Below are 24459 nucleotides of genomic sequence, written 5' to 3'. Positions count from 1 at the left end.
GTGGACGTGGACGTTGATGCTGTTTCTTGAGAAACTGCCATAACAAGTGAAGACTGAGAGGATGGGGCATCTTTACATGCAGTATGGACAGGGGATTGCCTTGCACACACAACAGGGGGTTCTATTGCAGGCACAACAGTGGAAGAAGCAGTGGTGACACCCGCTGACACTGGTCGTGGACCCTGGGTTTCGCCCCACAAAGTCGGGTGCTTTACTGCCATCTGCCTGATCATGCTGGTGGTGGTCAGGCTGGTAGTTTTGTCACCCCTGCTGATGCTGGCATGGCAGGTGGAACATATGGCCTTTTTGGGGTTATCAGCAGAGTCTTTAAAAAAATTCCAGACTCTGGAAGACCTACCGCTTGTACTGGCAACGTCCCTCGTGTTGGTGTTACGCAGAACGATTGCCTGCCTTCTGTCTGCGGCCACCACACTGCTTCCTGCCTGTTGGGGTACTCTGCCTCCCTCCCCCTGTGTGCTGCTGGCCTCACTCTGCATGTCCTCCTTCCACGTTGGGTCAGTTACTAGATCATCCACTACCTCCTCCTCTTCCACTTGCGCACCAGGATCCTCCTCCTCACTTCCTGGCAATTGTGTCTCGTCATCGTCCACCTCTTGTGACAGATTGCCAATGTCGACTTCCTGTGGCCGTGGCTGTTCAAATATTTGGGCATCGCAACATGGGATCTCCTCTTCCACCACTTCAAGCTTATCAGGCGAGGGGCCCAAATATAGAAATGGACCAGTGAACAGCTCTTCAGAGTGTCCAAGTGTGGGATCACTTCCTGTCTGACGACACTCGGCATGGTGGGAGGAAGGAGCATCAGGGTGAGGAGGAGTATACGGTCGAGACTCACGGCTACTAAGAGTTGACCGTGTGGAAGACAGACCGGAGGTGGTGGTGCCCAGGTAACTGGAAGTATTGTCTGCTATCCAATTAATAACCTGTTCACACTGATCAGTTCTCAATACTGGTGTTGTTCTGTGCTTCCCTAGTAATTCGGTCAAGAAGTGGGAGCGAGAAGATGTGGCTGTTGGTTGTGGCACATTTTCACCTTGGCCACGGCCCCGTCCTCTGCACGAACCATCACCAGAACGTCCACTTCCACGTCCCTTGCCACGCGCCTTGCCCATTGTAAATGAAGTAAAATAGCTTACACTTGCACTATCAATGGAAAAAGGGAAGAGGAAAACCACAGTTATTGTTTACTGGGGTATACCACACTTTTTTAAATAGAGATATTTGTGGCTGAACAGTGAGCGACACACTCAAACTGCTTTTTTTTTAGATACCAAAGGCCCAAAACTGGATAGTAAAGCGATTTGACCCGTGGAACTACGAAACCACACTGGGATGTCGTGCCTACACAAGACTATTTTCAACAGATATATTTTTGTGTCACAACAGTCAGGAGACACTACTATTTTTCTTTACGGAAAAAACTACCAAAAGCTGAATAATAGAGATTTTTTACCGTGGGATGGCAAAACCACAGTTATTGTTTACTGGGGTATACCACACTTTTTTAAATAGAGATATTTGCGGCTGAACAGTGAGCGACACACTCAAACTGTTTTTTTTTTAGATACAAATGGCCCAAAATGGATAATACAGAGGTTTGAACCGTGGAAGTGCAAAACAACACTTCTATTTCTCTAGCCTACACCAGACTATTTTCAACAGATATATTTGTGTCTGAAAAATCAGAGACACACTTTTTTTTTGGGGGGGGGGGGGGGACGATACACCAAAAGGTTAATAAGACGGGTATTTGTACAGTGTGAAGGAGGAAAAAAAAAGGAGGATTTAGATGGAAAAAAAAGGATTTTTCCTGGCCCCCGACACCTGGTGCTAAGTCCAGCAATTTCAGCAACAGGAGCACACAGGACTGTAATGCAGCGTTTGCTGGTATAACCACTGTGTCTCCTATACAGCCTGCCTGCCTGGTATCTGGGATGGATATTAGTCCTGAAAAGGACTGTTTGTTTGTTCTGGCAGCCTTTACAGACCCTACACTAACTATTTTGCAGTTTATATCTCTCCCTAAATCAGCAGCGCTGTCCCTACACTGTCTAATCCGGAGCGACTGTGTCCAAGATGGCGGCGCCCCGTTTTAAATACTCGAGGTGACGCTGTGCGGCCAGCCAATCACTGTAATGCCCACAACCAACATGGCTGCAGCATTACAGTGACTGGCTGGCAATCCCTGCATGTTCATTGTCTCTGTAAAGAGCGCCAAACATGCAGGGCGGAGACCCGAGCTCCCACCCGAGGAACCCGGAAATGCTCGGTGCTCGCCGAATATCCCGAGTAGCGTGATGCTCGGGCGAGTACCGAGCAGTGTCGAGCATGTTCGCTCAACACTAATCATTATCCATTTGTAGAAGCCATCCTATTTTCATCTTCAGCTTTTTTACCGATGGCGTTATGTTTGTATGAAGAAATTGTTGCAGTTTCATTGAATCCATTCTCCCCTCTCTCTGCGAAATGGTCCCCATGCAATTGGCTGAAACACAACCCCAAAACATGATTGATCCACCCCTATGCTTAATGATTGGCGAGATTTTGAAATTCTGTGCCCTTTTTTCTCTACACATACCTTTGATCATTGTGGTCAAATTTAAAAGAGGAAGATAAATTCCAAGTGAGGTGAAATGGTGAAAACAAGGCAATTCTGCCATTCATTTTTGGGTTTTGCTTTTCCACCGTTCACTGTCTATTAAAAATGAGCTGATAACATGATTCTCCAGATCAGTACGATTATGGCAATACCAAATCTGTATAATTTATTATTATTTTAGTTCCTTAAAAAAAACCTTCAAAACTTTCTTAAAAAAAAATAAAAATGAATACATTTTGTTTGCGTCACCATTTTTTGAGACTCGTAACTTTTTCATTTCTCCATCACTATAGCGGTGCGAGGGCTTGTATTTTGCATACCTGTTTTTTTTTTTATTGGGTCCATCAACTTCTTGATTGCTTTGTATTACAGTTTTTGGGGGAGGTGCGGAGACATAAAAAAATGGAAATTCTATCCTTTTAGGTTTTTTTTTACAATGTTTTTCTAATGTGTAAAATAATTTTATATTTTGATCGATCGGACATGTATTCACTTGGTGATGCTGGAGAGGCTTATTTCTTAAATGTATTTATTATATAGCGGTTATAATTTTGCACTACTCGGTGAGGGTATTTTCAGTACAACCTACAGTATGTAGCAGCCGCTAACTGGATGGTTCCGGACATATGGGTTTTTTATATAAAGATAATTTGTGGAAATTTAGAAATGTAGAATCTGATGTAGCATATTGCGGAGAGATTTATTAAGCGAAAATGTTCCAGTATTTTTTCAAGAATTTGTGGCAAAAAATTGATGCTAAATTTAATATGTATTGTAGACACTTTGGACGAGATTTAACAATAACTTGGTAAAATGCATGGTTTTGTGAGATGTTGGAAAAGTCACAATTTGGGCCAATTTGTATCAAAACTAATCAAGAATATTTCCAAAGTTGCTTTTTCCTAAATTTTAGATGCATTTGAGCAAAAAAAATAAATAAAAAATTGGTTGAAAAGTTTACAAACCCTTTAATCACATAAGAATTCAATTTGGAAATTACATATCCAGAAATATATTCCAAAGCTTATTACTGGCCATAATGCATTGCTTTACCATAAATGGGAAAAGTCCAAACACTATCTGGGTGCGCTGTGGGTCCAGGCACACTACTGCCTGATAAGGCCAGCCTCTCCCAGAAAGGAGATAATCCAGGTTTTTTTAATCAGATTCAGAATATACAGTATATGGGAGGTAGAAGTCTGACATCCTCATCCCCACATACCTATGAAAAGTCCTAATCTCCAGCCTGACCATCAGTGCATCCACATTGAACAGGAACAGCCCTTAAAGTGCCCACTACTAGGTGGGATTTGCATAAGTCAATTCCTGTGTCAGTGGGACTGTACTAGGAAAATGGGATTGTTGGCAAAGTTTGATACCTTCCTTTCTCCAGTCCTTCCCTACTTTGTCCTTTCTGTCTTGTTGTCTTTCTTCCTTTCCCCTTCTTTTCCCCCTTAATTCCTCACTTCATTTTGCCATCATATCTCCCTTCCTTTTTTCTCCTTTCCTTCCTTCCTCCCTTCATTTCTCCATTCCTTTCTACCTCTCTTCCTCCCTTCATTCCTCCCGCCTTCCTTTCTTTCTTCCTTATTTCCTTCCTTTCTTCCCTTCTTTCCTCACTTCATTTTCTTCGTTATTTTTACCCTTCATTTCTTCATTCATTCCTTTCTTCCTTTCTACCTTCTTTTCTCTCTTTTTTCTCCCTTCCTTCCTCCCTCCTTCCTTCTTTTTTCCACCTTTCTTTTTCCCTTCCTTCCTCTCTCTTTCCTCTCTTCTTCTCTTCCTTTCTTCCTTCTTTCCTCCATTTTTCCTCCCTTCGTTCCTTCCATTCTCCCCCATTCCTTCTTTCTTTCTCCCTTCTCTCTCCTTCCTCCCTTCTTCTCTTCCTTCCTCTCCTCTTTCCTCCCTCACTTCCTTCTTCCCTTTCTCTCGTTGGAAGGTAAGCAGGGCTGGTAGTGTGACGTCTATTAATATCTGCTGGGTTGCGTGTGAAGCAGCAGGTGTCATGCACCTGTCCTATTCATTATCTATAGAGGTGACATTATCTGCACTGCTCACCTGCCGATGCAGAGGAGCAGAATCGGATCATCCCTATAATATGATATACTGTAGATTCCCCCCTCGATATCCTACAGGTAAGGGGTCTCATTTTGTTCAGCCCAATAAGTGATTATACAAACAATCCAGAAAAAAAAAACAGGGAAAAAAATGAGTACTCCAAAATATCTAAAATAGTAAATTATTTGGGTCCTTTTCTGATATACAAAATATTAGTAGAAAGAAGGACACAAACAATCCAGAACTAATAAGAACACCAATAATAATGTCCATGCATAAAAATGAAACATAAAAACATTAGCTGGTCATTGGCCAGTGAGAAAACAAAAATGATTGCAGAAATATAATATTTTGCATATCATAAACTAGCTGCATATAGAGATTAACAAAATAGCCGACTTTAGTGTTTGAGCAGCTAATAGCTGAAAGAGTCACCAACTATGCAAACAATATTTTTCAAGCAAATGATGTACAGGCATACAAAGCAAGCTGTGTAAATGCAAATATTAGGTGACTGTTGTGAATATCTAAATCAACATTTTGAGATTTCAAGCATGCCTGGAAGTGAGGAAAAAATGTTTTTCTCAGAAGTAGTATTCACACTTTCAATCGACAGCATAAAGATTCAACTAACGCACCCAGTGTTGCTCTGAGGTGCCAAAGGCCCACCAGTAACCAACTCCAGAGCCCCACTTTTCAGCTGCATGCAAATGTAACATTATCCTCAATCACAAATGTATATAACAATGACCGGGGAAGATTAAGGAGTCCATTGGAGATGAAGGAGGAGTCCATTTACATGTATGTCTTCATTAGATGCCAATAACAAAGTGATAATTCATATTATACAATCAGTGAGCTGAAGAAAATGTCTGCACTATAAAAGGGACTGCTGTCTCCTGGCTTTCGTTGCCTCCCTTACATTGGACCTGGACATCTTGGCATGAATTGTTCCAGAGAACCAAAGTTTTCAAAAGAGCTGTAATGCCCCTCTTCCAGTAATATATGACCCCCTTCCTGGTATAATGTCTCCCATCCTGGGCTTCTTCCAGTAATATATGCTCCCCATCCTGGTATAATGTCCCCCATCCTGGGTTTCTTCTAGTAATATATGACGCCCATCCTGGTATAATGTCCCCCATCCAGGGGCTTCTTCTAGTAATATATGCCCCCATCTTGGTATAACGTCCCCTATCCTGGGCTTCTTCTAATAATATATGACCCCCATCCTAGTATAATGTCCCCCATCCAGGGGCTTCTTCTAGTAATATTTGACACCCATCCTGGTATAATGTCCCCCATCCTGGGCTTCTTCCAGTAATATATGACCCCCTTCCTGGTATAATGTCTCCCATCCTGGGATTCTTCCAGTAATATATGCTCCCCATCCAGGTATAATGTTCCCCATCCTGGGCTTCTTCTAGTAATATATGACCCCCATCCTGGTGTAATGTCCCCCATCCTGGTCTTCTTCTAGTAATATATGCCCCCATCCTGGTATAATGTCCCCCATCCTGGGCTTCTTCTAATAATATATGCCCCCCATCCTGGTATAATGTCCCTCATCCTGGGCTTTTTCCCGTAATAATATCCCTGTTTGGCAGCTCCTCTTCAACAATTATAAAATTATAAAGGATTCTACTCACCTTCCCCCACTTCCACGACATTTTGGGTCCTCTTCCATGGCCGATGCAAAAGCTAGCAGCTGACTTCAGCATGCAAACAACGGGTAGTGCATGACGTCGCTACCCGTGACTTGCACACCGACTTGCACGTCCGTCGTCGACCTCTGATTGGTGACATGTATCGCAGTGCAGGCACCCAGCAGCTACCTGCACTGCAATAATTTTCAAGTGAATGTGTATTCACCTTATATTTGCATTTTAAAAAACATGCTTTGTATGCCTGTACATAATTTGCATGAAAAAATGTTTTATTTTAGCTATTAGGTAATAAAAATTAGGTAATAAAATTTATACTAATTAATTACAGACCTGCTCATCATTATTGGCACCCATGAAATTTAAGTACGTAATATGGAATATCCCCTGAAAAAAATGAATCAAGTGACACAGTTTTTTGTATGCTTTTTTGTTTTTTCTATGCTTCTGAGGAATTCTCCGCAGCTTCTTTGGGTTGGCAACTGAGCAGCATGCAATAGTTGCTGGCCTGCGTCCGGCCTTACTGAACGGGATGGAGCTGAGGCTTGCATAACTTCTGCAGTGGGCTCCTCCTCTTCTTGGTATTCTAGAGCGGTCACAGACTCTCCAGTCCCCGGAGCGGTGTACACTGAGTCCCTCCCTTCAGGCTGAGCCACAATAACTGGGGATGGTAGTATCTCTGGAACTACTTGATCGCGGTGATCAGGTCCCCAGGGCAGACAAAAGACTCCAAGTCCCCGCCAGTACTCGTCCACTGCATACGGATCCCCATATTGACTCTCACCGCTCATGTCTTCCATCTCTTCATCATCACCGCCAATGCACATTCTCAATACAGACTGGGCTCTTGCTTCGTGATCACGGTGTGTCATCACAACTGATATCTTCCCCAGCTACTTACCTCTCATGTGCTGGGGCGAAAATGGCGCCGGTCGTTCTCTGACTACGTGCTTCCTGCACGTCTGGCTCTGCCTCTTCCTAGGCCGAGTTTCTGAAATGACCGCCGCGTCACACATCACTCTCAGCGGCTCCGCCTTCAGCCGCGCCTCCTTCCTTGGCGCACTGATACTCACTGGACCAGACTTCACTCTGCGCCGCGCCCTCTTCTTCACCGTACCTCCCATCCTGGGACGAATCTTCACCGCTGGGCCCATCCTCCTCTGGGCCGGAACTCGTAGGGGCTGGACATCTTTTCGCGCTCTCCGGCGCCGTCCACTCCCACAATAGGCGGTTCTTCTCCTAGACTTTACCGCCACTGTCACCATCTTGGAATCCATGCTTCGGGCCGCCATCTTGGGCCACATGTCTTCCAACACTTTCTCCTCAGTGTTCTGCGTCAGCTCTTCCCTTTTTTCTTCATGCGAGGAGCTCGCATCCTGCCGACTATGCCAAATGTAAGGTGCCTCAGCGAGGTAGTCGTGGGCGAGCTGTAGCCCCGGCTCGCTCTGACACCCTACAGACAATACGTGTCCTCTCTCTGATGTGGGGCTGTGTATGTGGTGTTCTCCACTTACTTCAAACCATCCGATCGCGGCTGTCTCCAGGCATTTCTCTTCTGGGACCAGGGCAGCAATAAATTCAGAGGACACGAGGTTCTTAACCATAACTTGGACTTTACTTGGGGAAGAAGAGTATGTACAATATTTACAGGCAGATATAATGGATAAGGCCCGACGGGTTATTATCTCCCTCACAGGCGCAGGCAACATCTTCAGCCCTGGTTCCCTCTTTAAGTGAAGCATCTCTGTGACTCTAATCTCTAGCCCAAGAGACTCTTCTGCAATACAGTGTTCCGGATCCGATATCTCCCCCACGTCTTAGCCTGGAGTCCTATTTATCTTCCTCTGCTACCTGCAGACTAGAAGTGCCCCGGGTCCTCAATACCTCCGTTGAGTTTCTCCGGCCGGCCAACAGGACTCTTGCGTAGGGAGACTTTTACACTGGTGGTCCCTCTGTCTGAGGGTATGGAGCTCCCGTCTACCCTAGCAGCCACCATATAGTCAGGCTGCCCGTATGGTTCACTGTTCTAACTCTTACTGCTCATCACTTCCTGCTTCTGTAAACTAAGCAGAGATTTTCCTAATGTGCCCACCCTCTGTGGGCTGTCATCACACAGCATGAACCCCATCACTGTCTGTAACACTGCTGGCAGACTCAACCTGACATCTGCACCCGGGACAGTGGCATCTTGTGGCTGGTTACAAGAACTTCAGCCCACAAGGAATTATGCCAGGAACAAGCTCTACAAACACTCAAGGCTTGATCAGGGCATTAAGTTCCCCCTCTACTCTACTGACTGGACCACTGAAGCTAACCCCTTAGCTTGGCCTTCTGACAATCCAGAGAGGTTTAACTACGGGAACACTTTCTTTAACTACTTCAGTGCCAAAGGAAGGCTACGTCCTTCCCCACTATTACATAAATTCCAGCTTAGAAGTGCAAGAAGCTTACACAGTTGTGCTCAAAAGTTTACATACCTCAGCAGAATTTTTCCTTTCTTGGCCTTGTTTCAGAGAATATGAATGATAACAAAAAAACTTTTTCTCCACTCATGGTTATTGGTTGGGTGAAGCAATTTATTGTCAATCTACTGTGTTTTGTCTTTTTTAATCTTAATGACAACCAAAAACATCCAAATCACCCTGATCAAAAGTTCACATACCCTGGTGATTTTGGCCTGATAACATGCACACAATTTGACACAAATGGGTTTGAATGGCTACTAAAGGTAACATCCTCACCTTTGACCTGTTTTCTTGTAATAAGTATGTGTGCATAAAAGCTGAATGAGTTTCTGGGATCCAGACAGACTCTTGCATCTTTCATCCAACCACTGACGTTTCTGGATTGTGATTCATAGGGAAAGCAAAATAATTGTCAATGGATCTATGGGAAAAGGTAGTTGAACTGTATAACACAGGAAAGGGATACAAAAAAATATCCAAGGAATTGATAATGCCAGTCAGCAGAGTTCAAACTGTGATTAACAAATGGAAAATCAGGGGCTCTGTAAAAACCAAACCACGGTCAGGTAGACCAACAAAAATTTCGGCCACAACTGCCAGGAAAATTGTTTGGGATGCAAAGAAAAACCCACAAATAACATCAGCTGAAATTCAGGATTCTCTGAAAACTGGCGGTGTGGCTGTTTCAAGATGCACAATAAAGAGGCACTTGAAGAAAAATGGGCTGCATTGTCTAGTCACCAGAAGAAAGCCATTACTGCGCAAATGCCACAAGGTATCTCGCCTAAAATACGCCAAACAGCACAGAGACAAGTCTCTAAACTTGTGGAACAAGGTAATTTGGAGTGATGAGACCAAAATTGAACTTTTTGGCCACAACCATAAACATTTCATTTGATGAGAGGTCAACAAGGCCTATGATGAAAGGAACACCATTCCTACAGTAAAGCACGGAGGTGGTTCGCTAATGTTTTGGGGATGTGTGAGCTACAAAGGCACAGGAAACTTGGTAAAAGTTGAAGGAAAGATGAATGCAGCACGTTATCAGCAAATACTAGAGGCAAATTTGCACTCATCAACTCGGAAGCTGCGCATGGGACATACTTGGACGTTCAAACATGACAACGATCCAAAACACAAGGCCAAGTCGACCTGTCATTGGCTACAGCAGAAAAAAGTGAAGGTTCTGGAGTGGCCATCTCAGTCTCCTGACCTCAATATCATTGAGCCACTCTGGGGACATCTCAAGCGCGCAGTTCATGCTAGACAGCCCAGGAATTTACAGGAACTGGAAGCTTTTTGCCAAGAAGAATGGGCAACTTTACCATCTGAGAAATTAAAGAGCCTCATCCACAACTACCACAACAGACTTCAAGCTGTCATTGATGTTAGAGGGGGCAAAAATTGGTATTAAGAACTGGGGTATGTGAACTTTTGATCAGGGTCATTTGAATGGTTTTGGTTGTCATTAAGATTTAAAAAGAGAAAAAACAGTAGTTTGACAATAAATGGCTTCACCCAACCAATAACCATGAGTGGAGAAAAAGTTTTTTGTTAACATTCTTATTCTCTGAAACAAGGCCAAAAAAGGAAAAATTCTGCCGGGGTATGTAAACTTTTGAGCACAACTGTAGATGGCTACAAGAAACATTTGGAGGCTGTCAGCAATGCCAAAGCGTGTGCAACCAATTATTAATTAGGGGTGCCTTTATTGCTGCACGTGCTGTTTATTCTGTTTCTTCTTTGTTTTTCAACTTCCATGTTGCTATTTCAATGTTTTATTATTGTATTACTTTGGTCCACTAATTAAAAAATCCTGAGGATATAACTTTGGTACATTTCCAGTTATTTCTGAAGATATTGTACAGTCTATGAAAAAAATGAAGGGGTGCTAATAATGGTGAGCAGCAGAGTAGTTATCATTTTGTATTTATTGGGGGGGCTTATTAGTTCTGGATTGTTTGTGTCTTTTTTGTACTGTATGTGATTATTATAGTGATTATTATGTTTTTATACTTACAGAACAGTTTTTTTTTAATAATTTTATAGGAAATATGTGAGAACCCCCACTTCATTGTAGATGGAGCAACACGTGGAGACATCCGTCAAGGAGCTCTTGGCAAGTATATACAGTATAATAGATACGTCTGATAAATTATGAATCCTTTTGTATTTTATCTAAGTTTCCTAATTAAATAACTGTTCATATATTGTATTTATCATCCGCTGCTAATTTATCACTAATATATTCATCACCACTTCACAAAGATGTTCCCCGCTCATCAGTCCTTCCGTGTGCCCAATGGGGTTAAACATTCTAACTTTCTCATTTCCTAATCAGGACTATTTCATTGAAAGTCAATGAGAAGAACATTCCAGGCAAAACTGTAATGTTTGAGCGGAGCAACAATGAGAATCTGTGTCATGCTCCGCCCCCTCGGAACCTTCAGGGAATTCATTTTGAATGTTCTTGTAATTCCTTGGCAACATCTTCCGTATAACAGTAGAATCATGTTTTTTTCCATCTCCTCTTCAAAAGGAATAAAACTGTACCTTAGATTGCTCCTATGAACACTACAGTCCTCACACTGCGTTTCCAAGGCCCAATAATTGGAGTATCCAACAATATGGGCAGTAAAATGCTAATGCTTCCATCATATGATACATATTGTTGCGGCTTTCTGACAGCAGAGTGACCTCTCATGTGACATTATATCCACTACAAAGCGGCTATTACATGTCTATGGCCAAATGTAAGATGAGATCTGGCCTGGCGTAATGGCCCCCATAAACAGTCACATAAAAGGTGGCAAGACCGGCCGATCATCTGCTGTGTATGGGGGTCGTCTGCCTGGTGTGATGTCAGGGAGAGAAGGATCGGACAGTTTTTAGGGGAGATAGGCAGCTGTCAGAGCTATATGGCTGCAGCTTTTTCCTCTCTCCCCGTTAAAAATGTAAGAATGTTCGAACTAGTGAAGAATTCATGTTTATGGGAGAGTCGGATAAGATAGCTGTCTCATGTACTTGACCAGATTTATATGGACCTTTTGTGCCAAATCAAGCATCAGTGCCCGGCTGTGATTGTTACCTCTGCACCCCCATGTCGCTATTGTGGCACCCCTGAGGGTTCAGTCGCCACAAAGTTACTGCACCTCACCCAGAGGTGTGGTATCCCCTTCTCTCAGGTATGGAGGGAGTGCTGCCTGGAACCCCAACACCTGCATCCAACACTACACTGCTCCAGGCCGGCAGGAAGGGCAAGATGCAATGTGTTTTCCTGCTGAGCCCTGTCCCTGTCTGGAGTGGGGGGAACCCAGAGATAGGGGGAACCAGTAGTGGGTGTGGGTGGAGGAAGTAGTTTAAGGGAGCACTATAGTAGTAGGTATATATAAAGGGGAGCCATTTTAGGGTGGCAGGAGAGTTCTGTAGAGGAGTCAGTGGAGAACAGTCAGGCAGCAGAGGCTCTTTAGGAGCTCTGCTCCACAAGTAGGGCCCAGTCCTAGAGGCCCAGTTGGGGAGCAGAGGAGTAGGCTCCGTTCTAAGAAGGGATCCTAGGGGGTACGGCGAGTGCAGGACAGCACCCGTACGCTCCGCATCTGTCAGAAGACAGAGGGATCGTAGGCCACAAGAAGGGGACCGGCCCCTGGTCCAGTCGTGTTACTCCAGGTCTCGGCTGGGAAAACCGGAGGCTTCTGGCTTATATAGTCAGTTGCCGAAGCCGCATTCTAATCCCCGTGAGGGTCAAGCAGGTCCGGGAACTCCGACGCACAGGAGGGACTTCAGAGCACCCGAGCGGGATTGAGAGTGGGCAGCGCAGGGCAGGAGGGAGAAAGACCCAGCGTGAAGTCGGTCTAGCTAGGAACACAAGAAAGTGGGGTTCTGTCCGGTACTCCTAATCTGCCTGAGGAAGTGCTGAACCCCTGCCTGGTGAACGCAGCGCGACGTGGGAGGCCGACAACTGTATAGTGCACCAGTGGAACTGTCATAAGAACTGTGAGTAAAGACTCGGATGACTGCACCGCACTGCCTCCGTCCATTCTTTATCTGCGCCACCTTTCCCTCACTGCACTACAACGCCCAGCGCAACTTCCACATCCTACACTGCCCTGGAGCTAGCTCTACCTGTGGAGAGCCACACCATCCCTGCTGCCGTAACACCAGCTCTAGAGGACTGCTCCGCAGCGGCGGCACCCCCTTTGTCGCATTCCACAGGTGGCGTCACGAATAGTGTTGAGGGAGCACTAAAATGCTCGGGTGCTCGAAGCTCGGGCCGAGCTCACTGTGATACTCGGGTGCTCGACCCGAGCAACGAGCCCAATGTTAGTCTATGGGAGACCCGAACATTTTTGCGGCGGCTCCCCCGGCAGTCTGTAGAAAGCCTAAAAAGTGCCCAAAACGATAGTGACAGTGCTCAAATGACATGGGGACAGCATGGGGATCGCCCCAGGAAGCATTTCTGACCCCCAGGTCACTGCTGTCAACAACGTGGTCAGAGGTATTAAGCCACTTTTACAGGCTCACAATAAAACGTTCAAAACCGAAAGTGAAAGTGCTTTCCTGTGAAATATGTTAACCCCTTAACGACCATGGGTCTTTCTGTTTTTGTGTTTTCCTTTTTTGCTCCCCTTCTTCCCAGAGCCAGAACTTTTTTAATTTTCGTTCAATATGGCCATGTGAGGGCTTATTTTTTGCGGGACGAGTTGTACTTTTAAACACCATCACCACATCGTGTGCTGGAAAATGGGAAAAAAATTCCAAGTGCAGTGAAACTGCAAAAAAATGCAATTCCACAGTTGTTATTTGGGTCCTTTTTTTACCACATTCACAGATTGCTAAAACTGACCTGCCATCATTATTTTCCAGGTCGTTACGAGTTCATAGACACCAAACATGTATAGGTTCTTTTTTATTTAAGTGGTGAAAAAAAAATCCAAAGCTTGCTAAAAAAACAAAAAAAAATGACGCCATTTTCCGAGACCCTTAGCTTCTCCATTTTTCGGGATCTGGGGCCAGGTGAGGGCTTATTTTTTGCGTGCCGGGCTGACGTTTTTATTGATACCATTTTGGGGTAGATCCGATGTTTTGATCGCCCGTTATTGCATTTTATTGCAGCGACCAAAAAAAATTAATTCTGGCATTTAAAAATTTTTTCTCGTTACGCCGTTTACTGATTGTATTAATTCTTCTTTTATATTGATAGATCAGGCGATTCTGAACGCGGCGGTACCAAATATGTGTATGTGTTTTTTTTTTATATATATATTTATATATTTTATTTTGAATGGGGCGAAAGGGGTGTGACTTAAACTTTTATATATTTTTTATTTTTTTTAAAAACTTTTTTTTTACACTTTCTGCTTGCTTCTATAGTCTCCAGAGGAGACTAGAAGCAGCAGTTGTCTGATTGCTTCTACTGCATACAAGCGATGAGCAGATCACTTGTATGCAGGAGAAATGCTCACTTGCTATGAGCGCTGACCACTAGGTGGCGCTCATAGCAATTGAGACATGACAACCACAGGCGTCTGCTGCAGACCCTGAGTTGTCATGCCCACCCATTGGTGACCCGCGATCACGTGACGGGGTCACTGATGGGCGGGGCTTAGGACTCCCGGAAGCGCGAGTTAAATGCCACTGTCAGAGATTTAACATGTTAACAGCCGCGGGTGGATTGCGATTCCAATAATCAGCTGACATGTGCTCGCTTCAGTGCGGGCTCACCGCCGGAGCCCCCGCTGAACCGGCCTTCCCGACCTGGTGCGTACTATTACTGACCAGGTTGGAAAGGGGTTAAGGAACATCCTTTCCAGGGTAAAGACTTGTGTATAAGGTAAAATAAATAACCAAAAACAAAAATACTCCTCCACACCTTGGGCTATGTTCACAAGTAGCATTTTTTATGCGTTTTTGCATGTTTGTATTGCTTTCAACCGTGACAAATGCATTCACCGGGAAATGTCATTTTAACATTTTACAACCTTATCTGGCCATGTGCTGTGTGACACATGCATACAGTGCTAAAAAGACATGGGAACAGCATGGGGAAGACCCCTGGAAGCATCTCTGACACCCAGGTCACTGCCTAAAAGTGTGCCCATCAGAAGTGATCCTTGCCGCATCAGAAGATGCAGACTTGCAACTATCCCCGTGCAAGTCCTTGTCCCAGGGCAGTGTTCAATTGTACCTCCCCCATAACTTGCAATACAAGCGCAAGTATGCAGCCTGCCACCCACCCACCCCCAGGCTGCAATACCATACTGCTAGCTTGCTTGCACTTGAAATTGGGCCTTTTAGGCATGTGGAGGTGGAATCTGGCCACCATGTCATGGCTGCGTCGGTAGCCTGGTATTCATACTCAGTCCCCAGCCGCCCAGCGGCCGTGTGTCCACGCTTGGTCCCCAGCCGCCAGGGGGCGGCCGGGTGTCCATACTCAGTCCCCAGCCGCCCCGCGGCCGGGTGCCCACACACAGTCCCCAGCCGCTTGGGGGTGGCCGGGTGTCCATAAACGGTCCCCAGCCGCCCCTATTTGTCCCGGTGCGCCTTATACACATGCGCGCATACCAAAACATTACCTGTGCCCTCCCCAGTGCATTTAGTGGGAAGGACAGCCTAACCACAAACACGTGGACAAGTGAATGTGGCCGGGAATGGTCCAACTCACTGACGCCTTCACACTGGGTTAATATTGTGGAAGCCGGGACACAGTTGGACACTGGGATGCAACACGTCCTCCAGACATAGAGGATTGCGGGTCCTGGGTTAATCAGGCTTCAACACAAAGTTCAGAAGGTAGACAGCAGCAGTGGTCGGCCTCCTACACAACGAGTAAATTATTCATGATCATGAGGCCATCCACCTCCTTAGCTTTCTGTTCCTTGGAATGCAAGCGCATGTATGTAGTAGCAGCTAGGCCTGAGGTGGTCAGCGTTTTGGCGCATATTCTACCTCCTTCGAGGATTGCTGGATGTTTTCCTGCTACTATCCCAGTTCTATGACTCCCGTTAAAACAAAGCTTCAGGTGATGAATGATGGATGAGGTGGTGGCAAAGGAGAAAGAGCAGGATGAACAGGGACCATTCACATCAATGTCAGGCCAGCCAACCACACATATCTTGTAGGATATGTTTCTGTACCAAAAGGAGTTGTTCAGCTACACAGTTATAAGGCATACAGTGAATGCAATGCCTACCAAAAATTTCGAGCCACTCCAATGCCCCTTGGAAGTGACATGGAGGTCAGAGGGCCTTAACTAAACCGTTTTTTCCATTTATAGCAACTGGGTCTCCTGTACATTGTTGGCCTAAGCAGGGAATGGAAGGCTTTCCAAAAATTATTAGGCACTGCAATGCCCCTTGAAACAGACGTGGATTACAGCGTATTAAAAACCTTCTACCCATTATTGGGGAGTGGGTCTCCCTTAGTGTTCGCCTATGCATTGAAAAGCAAAAGCTGACAAAAATTAGGAGGAAATGCAATGCCCTTTGCAAGAGTCGTGGAGGTTACAGGTAATTAAAAACAACATGTCAATGCCCCTTGGAAGAGCTGTGGTGTTCAGAGTGGTTTAACAAGACGGTTTTAATGCCCCTTAGAAGAGACGTGGAGTTCAGAATGGTTTAACAAGACAGTTTTAATGCCCCTTGGAAGAGTGGTGGAGGTTACAGTGGAATAAAAAGACAATATCAATGCCCCGTGGCAGAGACGTGGAGGTCACAGTAGCTTAACAAGACGGTTTTAATGCCCCTTGGAAGAGTGGTGGAGGTCGCAGTGGAATAAAAAGACAATATCAATGCCCCTTGGAAGAGTGGTGGAGGTTACAGTGGAATAAAAAGACAATATCTACGCCCTGTGGAAGAGACGTGGAGGTCACAGTAGCTTAACAAGACGCTTTTAATGCCCCTTGGAAGAGTGGTGGAGGTTGCAGTGGAATAAAAAGACAATATTAACGACCCTTGGAAGAGACGTGGAGGTCACAGTAGCTTAACAAGACGATTTTAATGCCCCTTACAAGAGCCATTCAGTACAGCATATTAAAAACATTATTCCCATTATTGGGGAGTGTGTCTCCCATAGTCTTTGCCTATGCCTTCCAAGCAAAAGCTGCCAAAAATTAGGACAGAGGAACTTGCAATGCTGACAACATGGACCACGATCACCCTGGTGGTATAGTGGTCGTGGAGGCTGAGGATAAGGAGAAGAGCAAAAAACAGCCGAAATGAGGAAGCGTATACCCATGTGTGGGTGTGAAGCGATGCATGGGAATACACCTCCCGAAATAACACAGTGGATTTGACTTTATGTTACTCTGCTGTCATTTGGTGGTGATGAGAAGTCTGGCCCAATCCAGCCCTTGTTCATTTTGATAAGGGTCAGCTTGTCAGCATTGTCAGTTGACAGGCGAGTGCGCTTATCAGTTATAATTCCCCCAGCGGCACTAAAAACACGCTCCAATAACACGCTAGTGGCAGGGCAGGCCAGGACCTCCAAGGCATAAAGAGTGAGTTCATTCCAAGTGTCCAGCTTGGATACCCAATAATTAAAAGGCACAGAGGAATCACGGAGGACGCTGGTACTCCCTCACCATCTTTTGAAACTTTCCACTCCTTGTGAGAGTAGAATCATAGAATGGTAGAGTTGGAAGGGACCTCCTGGGTCATCTGGACCCTGAGCAAGCGGCGGAGAAGGGCGGGCGCAGTACCCTGCGCCTCAGGGCCTGTAAGCTGGGCAGGTCTCAGAAAACTGTCCTAGAACATTGACAGTGTTCCCCTGCCTCTGCTGGATTGGAGTTGCGTCTCTCTCGCCTGTATGCCTTAGTTGGGCAGCGAACTGTGACCTCTGCCGCTACCGTGTTCAGATGGGAATTTTTTTAATAGTTCTGCAGCAAGGGCCTTCTGGTACTGCCCCATTTTTGTAGACCTCTCCAACTCAGGAATAAGAGAGTGAAACTTCTCCTTGTAGAGGGGGTCTAAAAGTGTCATCAACCAGTAATGACTGTCACCAGGGCCGGCGTCAGCACCCGGCGCACCCGGGCAAATGCCGGGGCCCTGAGCAGGCAGAGGGGCCCACTGGCGGTCGCGCACCCCGCTGGGCTATGGGCGGAGTAGAGCGGTGTCAGCGCCCGCCCTTCTCCGCCGCTTGCTCAGGGTCCCGGCAGGCGGATACTTACCTCTCCCCGTGCCTCCGCAGATCAGCTGTCTTCCTGCTCTGCGCTCCCTGTGACGTCTCAGGTCAGAGGGCGCGGTGACGTCTTTACACCGCGCCCTCCCCTGAGCCGTCACAGGGAGCGCTGAGCGGGACAACGTCGACAACGCTGGAGTTCGGACCCGAGCAGCAGGCAGCAGGCAGCAGGTGAGGAGAAGGGAGGTGAGTATTTGATTTTTTTTTTTTTTAAATGTATGGAGGCATGGGGCAGTATAAAGAGAAGGGGGGGGAATCCTCCATGGGGCATTATAAGGTGGGGAACAGCCTGCATAGTGCATTATGTGGGGGGTAACAGCCTGCATGGATCATTAAAAGGGGGGGGGGCTGTATGGGGCATTATGTGGGGGGTAACAGCCTGCATGGAGCATTATAAGGGGGGGACAGCCTGTATGGGGCATTATGTGGGGGGTAACAGCCTGCATGGAGCATTATAAGGGGGGGACAGCCTGTATGGGGCATTATGTGGGGGGTAACAGCCTGCATGCAGCATTATATGGGGACCGGTATCCTGTATGGAGCGTTATATGGGGGCCGGTATCCTGTATGGAGTTTTATAGGGGGACCAGTATCCTGTATGGAGCGTTATATGGGGGCCGGTATCCTGTATGGAGTTTTATAGGGGGACCAGTATCCTGTATGGAGCGTTATATGGGGGCCAGTATCCTGTATGGAGCTTTATAAGGGGACCAGTATCCTGTATGGAGCGTTATATGGGGGCCAGTATCCTGTATGGAGCTTTATAAGGGGACCAGTATCCTGTATGGAGCATTATATGGGGGCCAGTATTCTGTATGGAGCCTTATATGGGGGCCAGTATTCCGTATGGAGCCTTATATGGGGGCCAGTATTCCGTATGGAGTCTTATATGGGGGCCAGTATTCCGTATGGAGCCTTATATGGGGGCCAGTATTCTGTATGGAGCCTTATAAGGGGGGTCAGTATTCCGCATGGAGCCTTATATGGGGGCTAGTATTCCGTATGAAGCGTTATATGGGGGCCAGTATTCCGTATGGAGCCTTATATGGGGGCCAGTATTCTGTGTGGAGCGATTCACCGGTTTCTGAGCTATTGTGGAATTTACAATAGATATCACTCATGTAATGTAAGAAGTGAAATCTTTGCATTGTACTAATATATATATATATATATTTATTTATTTCTCTGCCGTATCTCTGCATCATGAATCGTGGTATGTGTTAAAGGGGCCCACTGAGACTCTTTCGCCCGGGGCCCAGAAAAACCTGGAGCCGGCCCTGACTGTCACCCAACATTTTGACAATGCGAGGGTCACGGTTAAGGCAGCGTAACATAAAGTCAGCCATGGGTGCCAGATTGGTAACGGGCAAGACTTCCGTGTCCACACCAAGATGACGACTGATAGTGTTGAGCAATCACTAAAATGCTCGGGTGCTCGAAGCTCGGGCCGAGCTTACCGTGATACTTGGGTGCTCGACCCGAGCAACGAGCCCAATGTTAGTCTATGAGAGACCCGAGCATTTTTGCGGCAGCAACCCCGGCAGTCTGTAGAAAGCCTAAAAAGTGCCCAAAACGATAGTGACAGTGCTCAAAAGACATGGGGGCAGCATGGGGATCGCCCCTGGAAGCATTTCTGACCCCCAGGTCACTGCTGTCAACAATGTGGTCAGAGGTATTAAGCCACTTTTGCGGGCTCACAATAAAACGTTCAAAAACGAAATTTAAACGGTTTTCCTGTGAAATATGTTAAGGAATTTCCTTTCCAGGGTAAAAACTTGTGTATAAGGTAAAATAAATAACCAAAAACAAAAATACTCCTCCACACCTTGGGCTATGTTCACAAGTAGCATTTTTCATGCGTTTTTGCACTTTTGTATTGCTTTCAACCGTGACAAATGCGTTCACCGGGAAATGTCATTTTAACATTTTACAACCTTATCTGGCCACGTGCTGTGTGACACATGCATACAGTGCTGAAAAGACAAGGGATCAGCATGGGGAAGACCCCTGGAAGCATCTCTGACCCCCAGGTTACTGTCTAAAAGTGTGCCCATCAGAAGTGATCCTTGCCGCATCAGAAGATGCAGACTTGCAACTATCCCCGTGCAAGTCCTTGTCCCAGGGCAGTGTTCAATTGTACCTCCCCCATTCCTTGCAATGCAAGCGAAAATATGCAGCCAACCACCCACCCACCCGCAGGCTGCAATACCATACTGCTAGCTTTCACTTGAAATGGGGCCTTTTAGTTTGGAGGAGGCCGAAGCTGGCCACTACCTCATGGCCGCTTCGGCAGCGAGGTATCCATACTCTGTCCCCAGCCGCCCGGCGGCCGGGTGTCCACGCTCGGTCCCCAGCCGCCAGGTGGCGGCCAGGTGTCCATACTCGGTCCCCAGCCGCCCTGATTTCTCCTGTCACCTTCCCCCACACTTTTCTTAGCCTGGCCTGCTTTAGGGCAGCATTGGACGAGCCCACCAGAGAACCAGACTCCTCCGGTGGGCCCTGGCTTCTCCATCAGGGGAGTTGAGAGTGCCTAGGTGAGGAGCATGATGATGATGATAGAAGTTAGCATCTGCTTTGTTTTCTTGGAATGCAAGCGCATGTATGTAGTAGCGGCTAGGCCTGAGGTGGTCCCCGTTTTGGCGCATATCCTACCTCCTCCGAGGATTGCTGGATGTTTTCCTGCTACTATCCCAGTTCTATGACTCCCGTTAAAACAAAGCTTCAGGTGATAAATGATGGATAAGGTGGTGGCAAAGGAGAAAGAGCAGGAGGAACAGGAACCATTCACATCAATATCAGGCCAGTCAACTAGATATGTCTTGTAGGATATGTTTCTGTAACAAAAGGAGCGGTTCGGCTACACAGTTATAGGGCATACAGTGAGTGCAATGCCTACCAAAAATTTCGAGCCACTCCAATGCCCCTTGGAAATGACATGGAGGTCAGAGGGCGTTAACTAAACCTTTTTTTCGATTTATAGCAACTGGGTCTCCCGTACACTGTTGGCCTAAGCAGTGAATGGAAGGCTTTCCAAAAATTATGAGGAACTGCAATGCCTCTTACAAGAGCCATGTGTGGCACCCCAGGGGTCTGGTCACCACAGTAATAGAGATATTACGTCGGAGAGCAAGTGGGAGGTTTCCTGGTCAGGATCCCTTAAACATGCAACATCCTCCTGCCCCAGTCCTGGGAGGGGAGAATTCTGCCCTTATAAACTGGATCTGGGGCGGGGTTGAGTGAGTCAGAGAACAGTCAGAGTCAGAGTGAGAGCAAGGGAAAGTAACAGCAAGGAGCTCTGTAGGAGCTAGGAGCTAAAGACAAGGGGCTGGAAGCTGAACAGAGCTCGCCCTGGCAGAAGACAATAGGAACCGGACACAGGAGTCCGAAGCTGTGAGAACTTATATATCCAGCAGCAGAAACCAGCCGGCAGGGGATTTCAGGTCCTCTGGCCATAGAAGCCTGGAGGCTCAGTCACAAGCAAGGGACCAGCACCGCCGTCGTGGAGCGGAGGCTAACAGAAGGCCCCAAGTCACCAGCCATACGGGTGAGCACTACACGGTACACTCAGGGACGTGGGCTACTTCTTCCCGCTTACAGCAAGGTAGCCAGGAAGAGTGCAGACAGACGGGGAGGCCTACAACTCAACCTGGCCAGGGGAACTCCTGCTTGCTCACAGACTGACCAGGCCTCTTATGCTAGCCAGTACTCCCGGGAGGGTCTACCTTATAATCATCAGTAAAGACCCTGAACTGCACTGCAAAGACTCTGAGTCGTTCCTGCTGCGCTTGTGCACCATCACCCCCATCATCCACACTCACTGCCCTGAGGCTATACTCCTCCCGAGGGGAGTTATCCCATTCTATGCTGCGCACACAACACCAGCCTCAGCGGTCTGCCTCGCAGCGATGGTACTCCCTGACCGCAATCCACGGGTGGCGCAGTTGGACAATTAACCTCAAAACCTAAGAAAGACTGCCACTGGTTTGACCAGCCTGAGCCACGGGACCGGGTCACCGCCACGGAGACTACAGACCCCAGAGACCCGGCACCGGGTATCCCACACACGTGTACACACGGCCCAGGGGGCGCGTCACATGCAGTACAGCATATTACAAACATAAGTCCCATTATTGGGGAGTGGGTGTCCCATAGTATTTGCTTATGCCTTGCAAGCAAAAGCTGCCAAAAATTAGGACGGAGCAACTTGCAATGCCCCTTACAAGAGCCATGCAGTACAGCATATTACAAACATAAGTCCCATTATTGGGGAGTGGGTGTCCCATAGTATTTGCTTATGCCTTGCAAGCAAAAGCTGCCAAAAATTAGGACGGAGCAACTTGCAATGCCCCTTACAAGAGCCATGCAGTACAGCATATTACAAACATAAGTCCCATTATTGGGGAGTGGGTCTCCCATAGTATTTGCTTATGCTTTCCCAGCAAAAGCTGCCAAAAATTAGGACGGAGCAACTTGCAATGCCCCTTACAAGAGCCATGCAGTACAGCATATTACAAACATAAGTCCCATTATTGGGGAGTGGGTCTCCCATAGTATTTGCTTATGCTTTCCCAGCAAAAGCTGCCAAAAATTAGGACGGAGCAACTTGCAATGCCCCTTACAAGAGCCATGCAGTACAGCATATTACAAACATAAGTCCCATTATTGGGGAGTGGGTGTCCCATAGTATTTGCTTATGCCTTGCAAGCAAAAGCTGCCAAAAATTAGGACGGAGCAACTTGCAATGCCCCTGACAAGAGCCGTGCAGTACAGCATATTACAAACATAAGTCCCATTATTGGGGAGTGGGTGTCCCATAGTATTTGCTTATGCCTTGCAAGCAAAAGCTGCCAAAAATTAGGACGGAGCAACTTGCAATGCCCCTTACAAGAGCCATGCAGTACAGCATATTACAAACATAAGTCCCATTATTGGGGAGTGGGTGTCCCATAGTATTTGCTTATGCCTTGCAAGCAAAAGCTGCCAAAAATTAGGACGGAGCAACTTGCAATGCCCCTTACAAGAGCCATGCAGTACAGCATATTGCAAACATAAGTCCCATTATTGGGGAGTGGGTCTCCCATAGTATTTGCTTATGCCTTGGAAGCAAAAGCTGCCAAAAATTAGGATGGAGCAACTTGCAATGCCCCTTACAAGAGCCATGCAGTACAGCATATTACAAACATAAGTCCCATTATTGGGGAGTGGGTCTCCCATAGTATTTGCTTATGCTTTCCCAGCAAAAGCTGCCAAAAATTAGGACGGAGCAACTTGCAATGCCCCTTACAAGAGCCATGCAGTACAGCATATTACAAACATAAGTCCCATTATTGGGGAGTGGGTCTCCCATAGTATTTGCTTATGCTTTCCCAGCAAAAGCTGCCAAAAATTAGGACGGAGCAACTTGCAATGCCCCTTACAAGAGCCATGCAGTACAGCATATTACAAACATAAGTCCCATTATTGGGGAGTGGGTGTCCCATGGTATTTGCTTATGCTTTCCCAGCAAAAGCTGCCAAAAATTAGGACGGAGCAACTTGCAATGCCCCTTACAAGAGCCATGCAGTACAGCATATTACAAACATAAGTCCCATTATTGGGGAGTGGGTGTCCCATGGTATTTGCTTATGCTTTCCCAGCAAATGCTGCCAAAAATTAGGACGGAGGAACTTGCAATGCTGGCACCCTGGTGGTATAGTGGTGGTGAAGGCTGAGGATAAGGAGAAGAAGATTAAACAGCCGAAACGAGGAAGCGTATACCCATGTGTGGGTGTGAAGCGGTGCATGTGAATACACCTCCCGAAATAACACAGTGGATTTGACTTTATGTTACTCTGCTGTCATTTGGTGGTGATGAGAAGTCTGGCCCAATCCAGCCCTTGTTCATTTTGATAAGGGTCAGCTTGTCAGCATTGTCAGTTGACAGGCGAGTGCGCTTATCAGTTATAATTCCCCCAGCGGCACTAAAAACACGCTCCGATAACACGCTAGCGGCAGGGCAGGCCAGGACCTCCAAGGCGTACAGAGCGAGTTCATTCCAAGTGTCCAGCTTGGATACCCAATAATTAAAAGGCACAGAGGAATCACGGAGGACGCTGGTACGATCGGCAAGGTACTCCCTCACCATCTTTTAAAACTTTCCACTTCTTGTGAGAGTACCCCGCGCCTCAGGGCCTGTAAGCTGGGCGGGTGTCAGAAAACTGTCCCAGAACGTTGACAGTGTTCCCCTGCCTCTGCTGGATTGGAGTTGCATCTCTCTCGCCTGGTTGGGCAACGAACTGTGACCTCTGCCGCTAGCGTGTTCAGATGGGAATTTTTTTAAGAGTTCTGCAGCAAGGGCCTTCTGGTATTGCCCCATTTTTGTTGACCTCTCCACCTCAGGAATAAGAGAGTGAAAGTTCTCCTTGTAGCGGGGGTCTACAAGTGTGACCAACCAGTAATGACTGTCACCCAACATTTTGACAACGCGAGGGTCACGGTTAAG

General features: G+C 46.7%; 1 protein-coding gene across 1 annotated transcript in view; it reads left to right on the top strand.

The window, feature by feature from the left end:
* The window catches only part of LOC141257390 (calpain-8-like), a 97475-nt gene that overhangs the window by 20596 nt on the left and 52420 nt on the right, over positions 1-24459 (top strand). The window contains exon 2 of the mRNA XM_073671887.1: positions 10854-10923. Coding sequence (XP_073527988.1) covers positions 10854-10923 — 70 coding nt within the window. The remainder of the gene's footprint in view (positions 1-10853; positions 10924-24459) is intronic.

The sequence above is a fragment of the Phyllobates terribilis genome, unplaced genomic scaffold, assembly GCF_046119375.1.
Source record: "Phyllobates terribilis strain yellow unplaced genomic scaffold, ASM4611937v1 Scaffold_3__8_contigs__length_932513732, whole genome shotgun sequence".
In the NCBI taxonomy this organism is placed as follows: Eukaryota; Metazoa; Chordata; class Amphibia; order Anura; family Dendrobatidae; genus Phyllobates; species Phyllobates terribilis.
This window is presented reverse-complemented; position numbering and strand designations above follow the sequence as displayed.